General features: G+C 34.3%; 1 protein-coding gene across 1 annotated transcript; it reads right to left on the bottom strand.

Annotated features, from left to right (window-relative positions):
* Positions 1 to 8,917: 8,917 nt before the first annotated feature.
* On the bottom strand, positions 8,918 to 15,045 carry LOC144435784 (centrosomal protein 20-like). The gene is made up of 5 exons (XM_078124404.1): positions 15,004 to 15,045; positions 13,413 to 13,610; positions 11,667 to 11,751; positions 10,420 to 10,565; positions 8,918 to 9,527 (listed from the first exon to the last, which is right to left on the bottom strand). Exons 1-5 carry the CDS (start codon positions 15,029 to 15,031, stop codon positions 9,460 to 9,462), a joined length of 525 nt encoding a protein of 174 aa, XP_077980530.1. The 5' UTR covers positions 15,032 to 15,045; the 3' UTR covers positions 8,918 to 9,459.
* Between the last annotated feature and the right edge of the window lie 89 nt (positions 15,046 to 15,134).

Here is a 15,134-nt window from a genome sequence, read left to right as displayed (position 1 = left end):
TTAATTTATAAAACAATTCTATCATGGTTGTCTACTCGGGACGTCAATGTGAAACGACAAAGACCAAGTCTGTGTTTGTAACTCAATACTTTGCAAAGAACTAAGAAATGACACGTGTAAAAAGGTTTGTTATTGTACGTACAATAACAAAGATTTTACACATTTATTAATCTTTTGCAATTTATTTGAGTTACACACAAGGACTAGGGATATCTTGTTTCACATTGATTTTTTTAAGTAGGAAGCAATGATGAAATTGTTTTATAAATAAAAAATAAATAAATACCCAATCCTCATCCATATGGCCACTTTAAAAGCTCACGTCCAATTGCCTTCATTTTGGTCAGTAATATACCTTCTAGACGGCCCTGTTAATTCAATATTGTCTCTCACGATTTCTGAACTATTTTCTGACCGAACGGTTTGTCTTCATTTTAAAATTTTGATAAAAATAATACTAGAACAGAAATAACTCAAAATGTTGCGTTTGATCTCAGTTATTGATATTGGTCAAAAAATATTTGTTTTTATTAATGTCCTGCCTGTAAGTTTTACAGAACAAGGCTGTGCAAAGGTCCATGGAACCAAACTCAAAAAACTCTACATTTAGACGTCCAGAGACAGTATTTATGTTGTACGACATAATTACAATAACGAAAAAAATTATTTGAGACTCTAGAGTTCAATTTATCCCAGTGAATTAAATAACAGTATAAATAAAATCTCCAGTAGTATTATAGACAGTATTGTCATTTTGAAGAGGTCGAGCAGTAATTGGCATATTATTACCAGGCTAAGAATACTTTTTTAAAACTTGTTTTTATTGCAAGTTCATAAAGTGAATACATTTACCAAACAAAAGCTCCCCGTTCATAAAAAAAAAACCTCCACCCCCTCCCAAATTACAAGTCAAAATTATTCCACTTCCTTACAAATGTTTCTAATTTGTTGTTACTTTTGTGAATGAAACGTTCAAGTTGTTTAACATCCATAATGTTTGCAATTCATACTTACCAACTCTGTAATCTACCCTGACACATGAATCTATATACATAATGTGTCATTTGTCTTTCTTTTCTTTTTTGGGGGGTGGGGTGGGGGGTAAAATGTATTTTCTAACCAAACTTTTCCATAGAACGTTTTGGGCAGAAATGTTCCAATTTAAGATTGGAAGTGTTGTAAATACTCAATTCCTTCTTCTTAAATGTCAAAATAAGTTTTTATATAACTGTAAATATGTCAATTCTTTAGCTGTACTTCTGGAATTAATTTGTGATACTCCAAATCTTATTTCTTGAAGAAAGTACAAAAAAAAAATTAATGTAAATTTAATAGGATATGTTTTCATCCCAGTCTATCACTTTATTATTGGTCAATGTTGTAGAATGCCCTTCTCCAGTTACAAATCTTCTGAACTTATGAAGTTGTATATATAAACTCAGTATATATAATATGTCTATACTGGAGTAAACAGTGCTCAATACATATGTATTTAGAGTGGTATAAATAAATAAATAAACAAATAAATAAATAAATAATTAACTAACTTACTAACTGAAAATTAATTAATCATTTATATACATATATATATTTATACATGTATATTTATACATGTATATATATATATATATATATATATATATATATATATATATATATATATATATATATATATATATATATATATATATATATATATATATATATATATATATATATATATATATATATGTGTGTGTGTGTGTGTTTGATATTATTTTTGGATATCCCTGTAAATCATTTACAAGATTTTGCACATTGACATGGCATGTAGCCATATTTATATATATATGTGTGTGTGTGTGTGTGTGTGTGGGTGGGTGGGTGGGGTTCAATCTCAACACAAATTCACAACTATCCAAACTATCCTTCCTTGATGGCTTGGTTCCCTAGAATTAAACTGCTATCTATTATAACATTTATTAGCTCCCTTTGATGGCTATTACAATGGGCTTCGTCAATCCGTGCAAATGTGTTTGATTGGACCTTTCCTATACATTTTAATAAAATTTAGATAACATCGCCAGAATAAAAAACCTGAGTTGTGCTGACTAAAGGAGCTATTTCTTGAATATCAACATTAATACTTTCTGGAGACATGTCATACTGTTGCTCACTTTCACTAATATTCTCATCATCATTATCAAAACTTCCTGATTGGTTCAAGTTGTCTCTCAAATACTGTTGCACGACCTGCTGAACTTCGCCTTTAAACTGTTGACTATAGGTGATGCTGTTCGCTTCACCCGAACTCCCTTTCATAAAAGTAAATATCTTTGGTAGTAGTCCCACAGCGGTTGTTAAACCAGCTGTTACAACTGGTGTCATATCAAATGCCTTTATGACACAAAATACTATCAATAACATGACAATAATTACTAAAAGTCTGAAAATTGTTGCCATGAACTTGATTCTGACTGGCGAGATGATCTCGCAAACAAAACCGAGCAAATCTTTTGTTATACAATCTTCCCACGTATGTGACTCTACAAATGGTACATTTTTGAAGATTAAAGTACCTTTATCAGGTTTGACTATACCCATCTTATCAGTACAAGTCTTTGGAGAAAAATCAGTCTTGAAGTTAACAAATTTATCCCCGTAATTAGGAAAAATATTCTTATCGTCAAATTCATGACAGACCTTGAAAATGACATTTTTTAAATAATGGTAGTAATCAGTGAATCCTTGGTAGAATGATATGATGTAGTAAACAACAAGTATTACAAAGGCCACATATGGTCCTATGATATCTATATTTAGTGTCAGACCTGCAAGGACATATGCACACATTTCTACTACTATATAAAAATCTAGCACCGAGATTGTATAAATTGACAAAAATGTGATGAAGATATAAATCCTATTAATCAGTTTCACAATTTGATGATAAAGAAATGCATGTTTTAGGAGAATAATTGGCGAAAAAATGATCATCAAAGGATAGCAGATTCCACATTTTTTCCATCCTGTTCTACAACTTAAGATTTCTCTGAAATGGTGTATTTGTATTTTACGGCTTAACGTTGCTCTGTTTTCATAAATATGTACATTGGCTACATCTACTGGTATTAGAAATCTGCCGTACACCTTCTTCAAATATACTGAATACTCATCTAGTTCGTCTTTGCCAACGGTTCCACAGATTGATTCAGAAACAGGATGGGATTCATCTGATAACACTTGTTGGTCTGAAGTGTGATAATGTAGGCATGATTGCGGATGTCGTAAACATTCCAAGTCTGAAAGTTTTTCTTCAAAATTAAACAATTTGAATATTCCTATCACTATGAGGTATAGTCCAAGTACACTAATAATGATATAAGTTATAAGAAATGGCGAGGTTTGGATCAGGAAGGAATATTTAAACACTGGAATGTGATCATGAAATTGATTCCAAGATACAGTCTCTTCTTTCTGTTCTGGAAGAAAATAACTCAGCATGCCAACTGCAATGAGATAACCCCAGACAAAACTTGGCACAATAAACCAATAAAAGAAAAGCCATTTCATGTTATTTGTTTTGCAAGTCCTTGTGTGTTTTTCTGGGGTTTTCACACACTCATTAAATTCACCATCGTGTTTAAAGTATTCCCAGTATGAAAGTACATTTGTTATGGTTATGGGTTTCTTTTGACGTGGTACAAGACTTCTATGATTAATACACGTATTCTGGCCATTGCTTTTAATGAATACTTTCATGATGTCCTTCCCATTAGAAGGAAGTAACTGCCAGCTGACAAATGGTAACAAAAGGTAACCTATAACAGCTACAAAGATAACAAGTATTAATTGGAATGTATCTATCCACTGATTGCTTTCTAGGATCCAAAAAGACATCATGGTATCATTTGTAATGTGTGTATCAGTTATTAATGAACACATCGGATAAATCTGAAAGTTTTCAACATGGTTGTAGCAGAGATGATTGTGTGTAGATTCACTGACTGATGAAGACTTGATCAGCATTGCTAAGAAATCAAAACTTAGCTGAATTTTACAGGTTGTAGAAAGATATGCAATATCTCTTGCACTTGTCTTGGCTGTGAATTCAATCTTCATGTCTCTAGTCTTCAAATACAGAAGTCCAAGGGAGTAATATTCGGCTGACGGGGGCAATGTTATCAGACTGTCTCCATACTTATCAAAGACCCATCTCCAATGCCACAGTCCATACGCTTCAGAAGTGTTGTACAACAGGGGATTGACACCATTAAACTTGGGTAAATCCAGACAAAAAGTTACCAGTTTCACATCACTGCTTGCATATTTGTCGAACTGCTTGATCAAATTGTGGATGGACTTTTTGGGGTACAGAGAGATAACTGTATTTTCACAAGTTGAAGTAAAATGGTCATTTGGTGCTGTTACTGGTGATTGCAGATACTGGACACACATACAAACACCGATAGTGCAGAGTAGAAAGATGAAATGTAATTGGAACAGATGGGACATCGTTGGTTTTGTTGTCGAATTAATTACACTCAAATCAGAAAGTACGCGGTGTCTAGAAAAAAAGCGAAATTGTTATTCTTTTTGCAAAATTTGTTATTTTTTCAAGATATCAAACAGGTTGCGAAAAAATGGTTCACATGTTTGAATGTAATGCTTCTGTATTAAACAAAATGTTTTCCACATACGACATAGTTTATCCAAAAAGCTAACAAATCTGCGTACATATTAGGACAGTACAGGGAGTACATACGCTTGATTGAAAAAGTCTATGGACTTTTGACCTTGAAAACAGAATGCCTAAATTAGGGCTGAAATTCACACTCACCTGTTTCAGTTCGCGCTGAGCACTCACCAAATTGAAAATAATTTTATCCAAACTTTACATTTCTAGGAGACTTGGAATACTGCGCTTGTAACAGGTAGCTAGACACGCATGTGTGGATCACGTCAATGGCGAAAGACGCGAAATGACAGTGAAAGTTTGAGGTCAGAGGTTAAACTCTCCCTAGGTTGATGAACATTATCACTGCACAGGCCACAGGTGTTGAAACATCCTTCGTTTAACAATACACGTTGGAGTGAGTTCGAAGGTCTATGCACAATACGTACATGTAAAATACTTTGCAATAGAAATAATCGACAATTAAACAAGGACGGCTAGTTTAATCACAGGGAGCCAAGGAACTTTGTTACAAAACAAACAGATAAACAATCAAAGAAACATATCTGCATGGGTAATAATATACTATAATATATGTTTCTATATGTACTCATCCATACAAACCAACAATGTACAACAATGTAATGAAAACACAGACCTGTTTGTTTATTTATTTATTATTTATTTATTAATTTGTTTGTTTGTTAGTAACACGGTTCCTGGGCTCCCTGTGGTTTAGTATTGTAATGAGGGTCATCACATAATATTGGCTGTTTAAATGACAAGGTGATAAACAATTTAATTGTGCAAGTCAAACCATAAATAAATGTGACAGCTGGAAAACATACTTATTAGTCATAAGTACTAAAATAATTATTTTATGTCAGGTATTTACAGTGCCAGTGGTACTCAAGCAATGGTACGAGAGATAAACGAAGAACCACTAGCATCATAAACAGGCTGCACTCAATACTCCCAAGAGTCGATTACTTCTCAGAAAATTGTATGGGGTACCGTAGTAACCCAGATCAGAGACTTGGCTATCTGGCTTGAAAATGTCATCTGCCAGAGCAAGAGTCATATATAGCCTTGTTTCTAGGCTACTGGGTAAGTTACTTTAGAATCAAAGTAGCATGCCACTTATTATTAAAGTTGATGAACTTTTTTTTTACATTTATTGGCCAAGTAGCAGATAACAAGGTTTCTTCAACACCATGTACACTTTTAGCAAAATTGAAACGATTCATTAAATGAACATGATGGTTTCTGCTCAAGCAGGTATTTTTTTAAATTTAAAAAAAAAATCTTTTTGTGCAGGGAATTGCCCCAGTGATTTCATTTTAAGTAGACACATCCACACAATCACACACAATTCTACAGAGTATTTTGTTGGAAGTATAAGTTTTGGGAAAATAAAGAGTTGCTTGTATTACAACAGAATTGAAAGTGTTCATCTTAAAAGTGGCCATATGGATGAGGATTGGATATTTATATAATTATATTTTGGATTCTGAAAAATCAATGTAACAACATATGCCAAGTCCTTGTTTGAAACTTAGTAAGTTGCAAAAGATTAATAAATGATTTTTATTGTATGAACAATGACAAACTTTTTACACATTTTTAGCTATTTGCATTGTATCGAGTTACAAACACAGACTTGGTCAATGTTGTTTCACACTGAATTTCCAAGTAGGATGCCATGATAAAGTTATTTAATAAATGAAAAATCAAAAGATAAATACACAATCCTCATCCATAGCTGCTACTTTAATTCTATTTCTTTTGTCTGTCAAATGTACTACATAAAAAAAAGTGTCTGAAACTTATTTGTACCAGTACGTCAGGACATGGCCAAAGAACGGAAACAAATCATGGTACAAGGTTTCAGCCAGAATATATGATTCTTTGTTTGTTGAGAGGTTGCTGCACATAATAAAGACATTGATATATTCTGTATCAAAGTCAAACAGGTTAATGGGGAATTCAGACAAATATCTTAGCTATTATGGGTTCTGGAGAGACATTTCATGATTTTACATGACCTACAATTAGTTGCGACTTTAATAAACATTAATTGATCTTGTGCAATATTCATGACTCCTGAGTGCTTATTCCTGTGTGTAAAATGTCTCATGAATATTCATTGTGTAACCATGAATATATTATTTCTGCTGACATCCATGAGGCGATGGCCCACAGCAAAGACACCCTATAAATTAAAGGCACAAGATCAACTTGATGGTTCTGTGAAATCAGAAATTATTGTATACGTTGGTGATGTAATAAGAAATGCAACCTCTCCAGCACCCAGTTTATGAAAATGCCTTTATTTTCTTCTTTAACATCCCAGTATGTGTAGCTTTCTATTACTTTTTAGCAAAACACATCAAATCTTTTCTGGAACTTCAATAAATTACCTGCCTTCTGTTTGTTGATGGTATAGTGTACATTGGCTTGATAGATAGGGTACAAATGGTCCTTGGATTTAATGGTAAGGCCTAAAATAAAATTGTTTGGTCCTGGTTACCCAACCCCACTTTGTTTTCACTGCTGACCCTAAACTTTTTTTTATGTATTTGAGAAAAAATAAAATAAAATCTCAATTTTTTTATATATTTTGCGAGAAGCAGTGGATGCGAAAACGGACATCAATAAAAAAAGACAATATAAAACTGTTCTTCCAATCTGTAAAGGCTGTACAACTGATAGGAAGAAACCAATAACACAGAGACTATATGGAAAAAAAGGAAAAAAATAAATTATAACTAACAAAACTAGACACTCACACATGAAAAAAAAAATCTACATACCCCACCTATTCTAAACTTGAGCGTAATTGGAACACAATTTCTTTTTTACGCCTAACCACTTCCTACAATACTAGTACCTACAATGTATAGCACACAGCTTTTGAAGATTTATCTTTCAAGTTTCAACACATGTATTTATTTATTTATTGCATCCCTTTTGTATCAGGGGCTCACTAAGATTGTTAGGAGCAGCACTAAGAAAAAATTAAAAATACACACACTACTAAAAAGACGATTAAAAAAACCCCCAAAAAACATATACAGGAACAAACAACAAAATATTCCAAAGTGAGGTAAGAATATTGATAAAACGAAAATAAAAATAAAAATGTATGCTTCAAATGTTAGTTACATACAAAAGAATAAAGCATCTAATGACATTGTCTCTAAATCATCAATTTTATTTACATCAAATAATGAACACAAATGACTACATGGAAACCTGTTTCAATTTACGTGTATTTGCTATTTCAGGTATTTTAAGTACAATATATATTGTCAACAAATTGAATGACGAGTCTCTTTTTGAGGGGGGGGGGGGGGTAGGGGCATCAGGAACACCTGAATTCATTATGCATATGGAGGCTACCTAATCTTCAAACAAATATTGGCAAAAGCTGTCCCTTCCAGTTATTGCATAATTATTATCAATCCAACAAACTGTCTTTAAAGTTGTCACAAGTGGAACTTTTTTGTTTGAAGTACATAAAACCGTAATTAAACTATATTCTCATATAAAGATAGTGTCGATGCTTGCTTTAAATGGTATTAAAAATTGTCTTTTAGCGTTGTTAATAAAGTTGAAGACAAATTTGGTTTCCTTGCCTTTTTATGTACATACGTTTAAATTTGTTATACATTATGGTAAAGACAAGATTTGAGTTCTGCCAACATTCCAGCAAGTAAAATATGACAAGTAAATTTCATGAGAGTGAATGTTTACAGACTGTGAGTTCATCATTACAAATGAAAATTTCTACTTACAGAGTAAAAAAATGACAATGGTTTGGTAGTGAACCCCAAAGTTTGCTTATATTGAATTGAATTTAATTGAATTGTTTATTCACCAGATACAAAACAGGATAACATTTTTATGTACATTTCAAAAAGGAGATTGATTGGATAATATATCTTATCACAATAGCCTGTTAAAGTACTATACTGTGATTGGATCCAAAAAACTTTGGTGGCAAAATGAATTAGCACAAATGCTATCCAGACGTGGGGTAGTGAGTGATTGAGTGAGTGAGTGGTTACCAGTGTGCCCTCTAAGCCAATTTGATGTACCACTGGTGCACACAATTTGTAGTGCTGCACCAAAATTTGATATTCCCCTATCTCTTACTATGTGGTGACTCTCAAGAAATCTCAGTTTTCTCATTTTGCCCCCCCCCCCCCCCCCCCCCCCTCCAAAAAAAAAAAAAAAAAAAAAAAAAAAATTGGCTATCACTAGAGGGTACACTTGTGGTTCACACGCGGACCAATGGCTGGACCGTTCACACTACATGTATCATCACAATTGTCAGAGAGATTTAGTACAACCCATTGTAGTATTCCCCTGATGATGCTGAAGGGATGCTGGTGAAACTTTGGGATTCGCTACCAAGAAATATTTTTACTCTGCAAGTAGAAATTTTCACTTGTAGCAAAACATGAATGGACTCAGTGTATTCCCCTTCAACAAGAGTGGCAAAGTAAAATCACCCTCTCTCTATATATAATTAGAACTTTGGGAACCAAAACACTACTGTATAAGTATATGTGTCAGCTTTGGTCATGGAAGATGAGGGTTGGTTTGGCTCGTTAGTTATGGTACATCCTTATGGGGTTCTATGAAATAATGTAGTCACAAACAAAATGAAACATATTATCAAATTTTTCAATTTTTTTGTGATCAATATAATTAATATATCAACCTTATTGCTTTCAATTGTCAATAATTTTTGGCTAGTGAATTTCCAATGATTAAAATGATTGTTTGAACTGCTCCTTTCATCTTGTTCCAGCACCTCTCATTTCTAATGGTTCAGCCTCCAATCCATGCGTTGTTGTTTGAAGATCTACAGAATACAAATAAGATGAAGAATGCAGTTCAATAGACAAATGGAAAAATCAAAAATCTAAAATCTACTTTCCCATTTCGAATTCTAAGCAAAGACAAAATTCATCCAAATTATTTTTGCTATAATACTGTGTTGCATAACATAATAGCTACTTATAGTGATGTTGAACTGCACATCCAGGTAGGTTTTTGAAAGAAACTTCCCACTTTTGCTCAGCTTTCCTTTCTGTTTGGGGAATTTCCATGCATGTAGTATGTCTGTGACCACTCCACATATCAAGATCTGAATTTAGTGTTATCATTTTCACTTTTAATATAGTGAACTAGCGATCCATATGAAACCCTTTCTACTATTTGTTTTCAAGGTCTGGTTATCATCTGGGTGTTACATGTTTAAGTAATGCTATGTATGAACTAGACTGAAAGATTCACTACTTTTGTACATCATCATAGCTTGTAAATGAAAGCATAAGGAACACCCAGAATTATAATCTCTCAGTCTACACTCTACCAAGAGACTGCCAATATGTGGACAGAAGCTACATCCTGAATTCATTAAAAAAAATTATTGGTAAGAATGCAGTTTCTAATTAATGGAATGTTTTGATTGCCCTGGCAGTTTTGAAAACCAAGCAAAGTAATAAGAGTATTTTGTTATTGAGGTTGGTTGGGGTTAATACAGCTACATTTTCAATTGCTCCAGTGCCAAATCTTGGTTGTTCCAGTGCTTAAGGTATGTGAATTGGCTCAGCATCACATTGGCAGTGCTATGCATAATACCCGGTACTATTGTATATTTGTTGTATGAGAGTGCAATGAATTTCACTTGGAGACCTTAATTTGTGCCTGTTGACAACATAACAATAACATTACATGAATATCTTGCTTACCAAGATCTCTCTCTGCTGCCAGTTTTGTTGTCCTGTATTTACTTGGTGATGTTTGTCTAGCAGCTGATGACCTGAGAGTTCCGACTCTGCCTGACCCATCCTTACTGCGACTCAGAAAGTGGGCCACAATACCATATAGAAGAGGTCTGTGTAGACACATGTAAAGCATTTAAACATCTGAGTACCTGTTTTTGTGTTGACATAAACTACCAACAGTATTCTAACAAGGTTGCTTAGCCCCCCCCCCCCCCCCCCCCCCCCCCAAAAAAAAATGTTTGGTAACCTGATCAACCTAATTTTTTCACTATTGTCCCTCAACTTTTTAAGGGGTAATTGACAAAAAACAAAATCAAAAAATCAAAATTTTTTGTAAAGTCGTGGCAGAAATAGTGAGATTCGATGACATTATTGTCTTGTGATCAAAACAACATGGCAGAATGCAGTGTAGAAAACACTGTCTTCTGCATATCATATGAAAAGTGTGAACACATCAATAACAAATCTCTGTTGACCTCTACATACATTGTAACAGCCTGAACAAGATCAAAACACTTTTTTTTTATACTAAAAAAATAAATAACAAATTTCCTACCTACCCACACTGTTTTGAAATTGGGGCGTTCTCAGAATCACACAATTTTAATTCTTTGGCTTTACTACTGAGGGGCCAGCCAATTCAAAACAAACAGACTATTATGCATTCTACCATAACATTTGGGAAAATATTATGTTATGACCTGTTAGATTCTATATAGTACCAATATACCCTCAACACACTGGAGAATTGTTTCTGGCCTGCACATTTTGTCTAAAGTGGTGTGATGATGCGATTTTTATTTATTTTTTATTCTCAACAAACCTGTCGCTCAATCTACTACATGTATTTATGGCAGTTACTGATCTTTTTATTTAGACTAGTACTTTAGAGCAAGTGTGTGTTTGGAACAGACGTCATTTGCTTGTTCATGATTGGCTCGGCAGTTGTCTTCACTGAAGTATTTTTGTGTGTCCCACTGGACAAACGCACACACACAAAAAGACTGAAGCGAAGGTATTTTAGTGATACACGCACTGACCGAAAACAAATCTTTTGTTTTTGCCTAAATGACAAAATTCTTACGTTAGGGCACCACAACAACATTCTTACATTCCAACTTTCTAGTAACCAAAGGCTTACATGTACCAAGGTAAGGTAAAGGGATTAAAGGTGTGAAGTACAAAGAATATATTGAAATATTTATACTCACACTGTAGCTGTGTCTCTGTCTTCTGCTATGTTTAATTCATTTGTAAGAAACTGTCTGTCCAGAGGAGTTGATGGCTGGCCTGATTCTACATGAGTGAATGATATAATAAAGAATGCTTGAAGTAGGAGGAAAGCTTGAGAAAAATAGTTATATTTCACAACCAAGATAATTTTTCATACCAGAGAACGTTGATGTTTCGACTACCATCGGCAGCCATCTTCAGAACTGTTTGCCTCTTAGTGGTATCGGCGAAAGTAGACCAGTCCACACGGTACTCAGGTTGTAAGCCCCTTCATCCCTGTTCATGGTGGATCCCCTCTTCTTTATGCAAATCGTATAATGTTAATGTCGATGTATATTTTCTATGAGCCTACAATTGTGTTCTGGCATTATTAGAACTGTTGATTGCATAGTAATAAATTATGTCATCAGATCATTTGTATGTTATATCCTAATACCAGGTTTGAATTCAGTTAATTGCAAGTGGTGGCTACAAGTAAGTATACATCACTGCATCAGTCAGTAGAATAATTAGAGTAACTTTTAATATGCAGAAATATATTACATCACAAAAACATATCAACACAGATTGTGGCCCTTTAAGTATCTCTCTATTCAATAGTATTTTTGGTCCAAAATGGGGTGTACTCTTTCCACTCTGCCGTAGGCTTGACGAGACAACAAACATGTGACTGGACAAACGTACTACAATTAATTTTGGACTTTGCCCCATCATGAATTGTATTACAGTGCTTGTGCAATGCATGCATTTTACTGGTCAAGACATGGAATGTTAATATACAGTCTAAAATGGAGTACATGGAGTATGTGGCATGGGATTTGTTGTACATCCCTACCAAGTATAAACACACATTCTCCCCCCCCCCCCCCTCCTTAAAATACAAACCAGCTTATGCTGAGGGTGTCTAACCCTAATCCACAAAAATCCATAGGGGGTTCACATTGGGACTTTCAGCTAGAACCAGGCCATGGCCAGGTCCCAGCGATGGATTAAAAAAGAAGTGTGAACAGTTTGGTTCAGGCCAGACTTGGACAAGATTTCATCCCAGAGCGAAAGCAAGTGTTACAGGGTGAAAAATGTGCCCATGATGAGATGTCAGAGTTGTCCTTGAATCAGAAAGCAGTGTTAATGGTCTGGTTTTGGTTAGCCTAGTGGCAATGTGGACACAGACCAAGATTTAATCTGGGATTATTTTTATTTTGTTTACTGGAACTAGGGCATGGCCAAAATTTTGCTAAATGTGAATATAGCTAATATGGAAACACATAAGTAGTAGCACTTTTTTCTTTGGTAGTGATAGTGGGCTACCAATTGGCGGGTTCAAAGGATGCAAGTGTTCATGGAAGGTTGCAGACTATGCTGTAATGCACAAGATTGATATACCAGGGCACAAAACATTCAAGCAGGGCACTGGCTGTTGATACCAGGGAGCCACGCCCTGCTAAATCCCTTAGTGAAGAATACTGGTAGCCCAAGGACGGTGACCAGTAGTCCCATATTCCTGAGCTGAAAACAGAGTTCCTCTATTGGAAATATGTGTGTTATAAATATACTTTTATATCTGTAAATCTTCCATCCTTAAAATCACTGCACAGTCAGTGGTAGTCTGAGCGGACTACCAGTTGCAAATTATGGTATTCCCATGACAAGAATTGGTAGTCTGTGGACATGGGACTACTGCTAATGCTGAGTAATACTATTCTCACAACTGTGTTTACTCTTACCTGCAAGCAGTACAGATTCAGTGTACTTGTATTTATTGAATTCTAAATACTCCCTGATGAGTTCGTTTATTAGCATATTTTCATTAGTCAGCGGTGGTCTTGGGTCTGTCTGGTCATCCAAGGCATTGAAAACTTCAGCTCGAATTCTGGCTTTGATTTGACCAAGGGCACCTCTATTCTCAAGTGTTTCCTTCAACACTAATATAGCAAATGATTTAGAAAAAAAAAGAAGTAATTAGTTATTTTAAGTTTTATACCTGGGCTATATTTTTGCACAAATGACACATGACAAGGAGAAATGTTGAAAAGAAATTGAAAGTGTTAAATTAATGAAAGAACAATATGAACAGTTTAGTTTTATAAGACCTGCCAATATGAACAGTTTAGTTTTATAAGACCTGCCAATCTGCCACAGAGAGTACAAGTCTTTTTATGTTACTAAACTCATTATTTTTATTATGACATTTGGAGTTCATCTGCAAATGTTAAATCACAGGGGGCTCAGGCTCAGTTAGTTTTGTTTTGTTTACAAATACAAACAAACAAACAAGTAAACAAACAAACAAAAACATAAATAAACAGATAAATGAGTAGATAAATACATGAATAAACAACAACAAACAAACACTAATCCCCCCCCCCCCCCAATTTAAAAAAAGAGTCACCAATGCATGTGGTTTTTTTGGGGGGTTTTTGCTTGTTTGTTTGTTGTTTATTCATGTATTTATCAACTCATTTATCTGTTTATTTATGTTTTTGTTTGTTTGTTTACTTGTTTGTTTGTATTTATTTGCATAAACAAAACTAACTGAGCCTGAGCTCCATGTGGTTAAATTGGATCAAATGACATTCTTTTATGCTAAAGACAAATATGTCCATTTGTTGTGGACTTGATGTCAAAACTATTGTTATAGCCGGCCATGAAAATCAAGTGGCTAAAATGTTTTCCATCAGTATACTATAATTAAAATAAGTTTTTTCTCGCAAGATCTATTTATGTAAATTAGTGTCAAAACTCAAACCATAGTCCCTAGAGCTCAAACGTATAGGAATTTGGAAATCATTAAATAAGAGACAAATTATCCTGGTGCTAAAATCCATACTGTCCAGTGCACATTAAATGAATGCTGATCAGTGAAATGGCTTGGTATAAACATGGATTCCTGGCTTCAAGTTCAGTTGTCCTTTATCAAGACGAAAGAGCTGTCCACTGACCTTTTGAATTTGATCAAGACAATAAATGCATGCATGTTGTTCACTAGACGTCTGAACAGATATATCTACAAAGCTTTCTACGTTTAAGATGTATATGTTTAATGCAGCATATTAATCGATGTAGTTGGAAAAAACTATGAAGTTTGTCTTAGGATATTTACACTTTGATTGAAGCGAAATTGAATTATTGTACCGACAGCTTTCCAAACAAACATGACTGAGCAAGTCAAAAAACGTCGTTAAAATTAGCACTATAAATACGTCTTTAAAAGTAAGCAAAACTATCTACAGAACCGATTCTTACATAAATGTCATCACTTATAGCTAATAAGTAAACGTATAAGAGGTGTTTGAATCAATTTAAGGTTAAAATCACCTGATTTCAGCTCCTGTACATTCGCCATGGTCGAAACTGTTTTGAAAATTGCGCTACTTCCTGTTTGACGTCATAGGTCGGTAAAGGTCAAAGGTTACGCTATGTTGTTATTTCTGGTGATTAGGTCATTA

This window comes from Glandiceps talaboti, chromosome 5, assembly GCF_964340395.1.
Source record: "Glandiceps talaboti chromosome 5, keGlaTala1.1, whole genome shotgun sequence".
Classification (NCBI taxonomy): domain Eukaryota; kingdom Metazoa; phylum Hemichordata; class Enteropneusta; family Spengelidae; genus Glandiceps; species Glandiceps talaboti.
The sequence above is the reverse complement of the archived record's forward strand: the minus strand, read 5'-3'. Positions and strand labels throughout refer to the sequence as shown.

Bases quoted from the DNA above. Each gene is read 5' to 3' on its own strand.
- LOC144435784 (XM_078124404.1), bottom strand. From the start codon at position 15,031: ATGGCGAATGTACAGGAGCTGAAATCAG. The intron at 13,611-15,003 runs GTGATTTTAACC...TTGCTATATTAG, and splicing joins TGTACAGGAGCTGAAATCAG to TGTTGAAGGAAACACTTGAG. The intron at 9,528-10,419 runs GTAAGCAAGATA...TGTATTCTGTAG, and splicing joins GGCAGCAGAGAGAGATCTTG to ATCTTCAAACAACAACGCAT.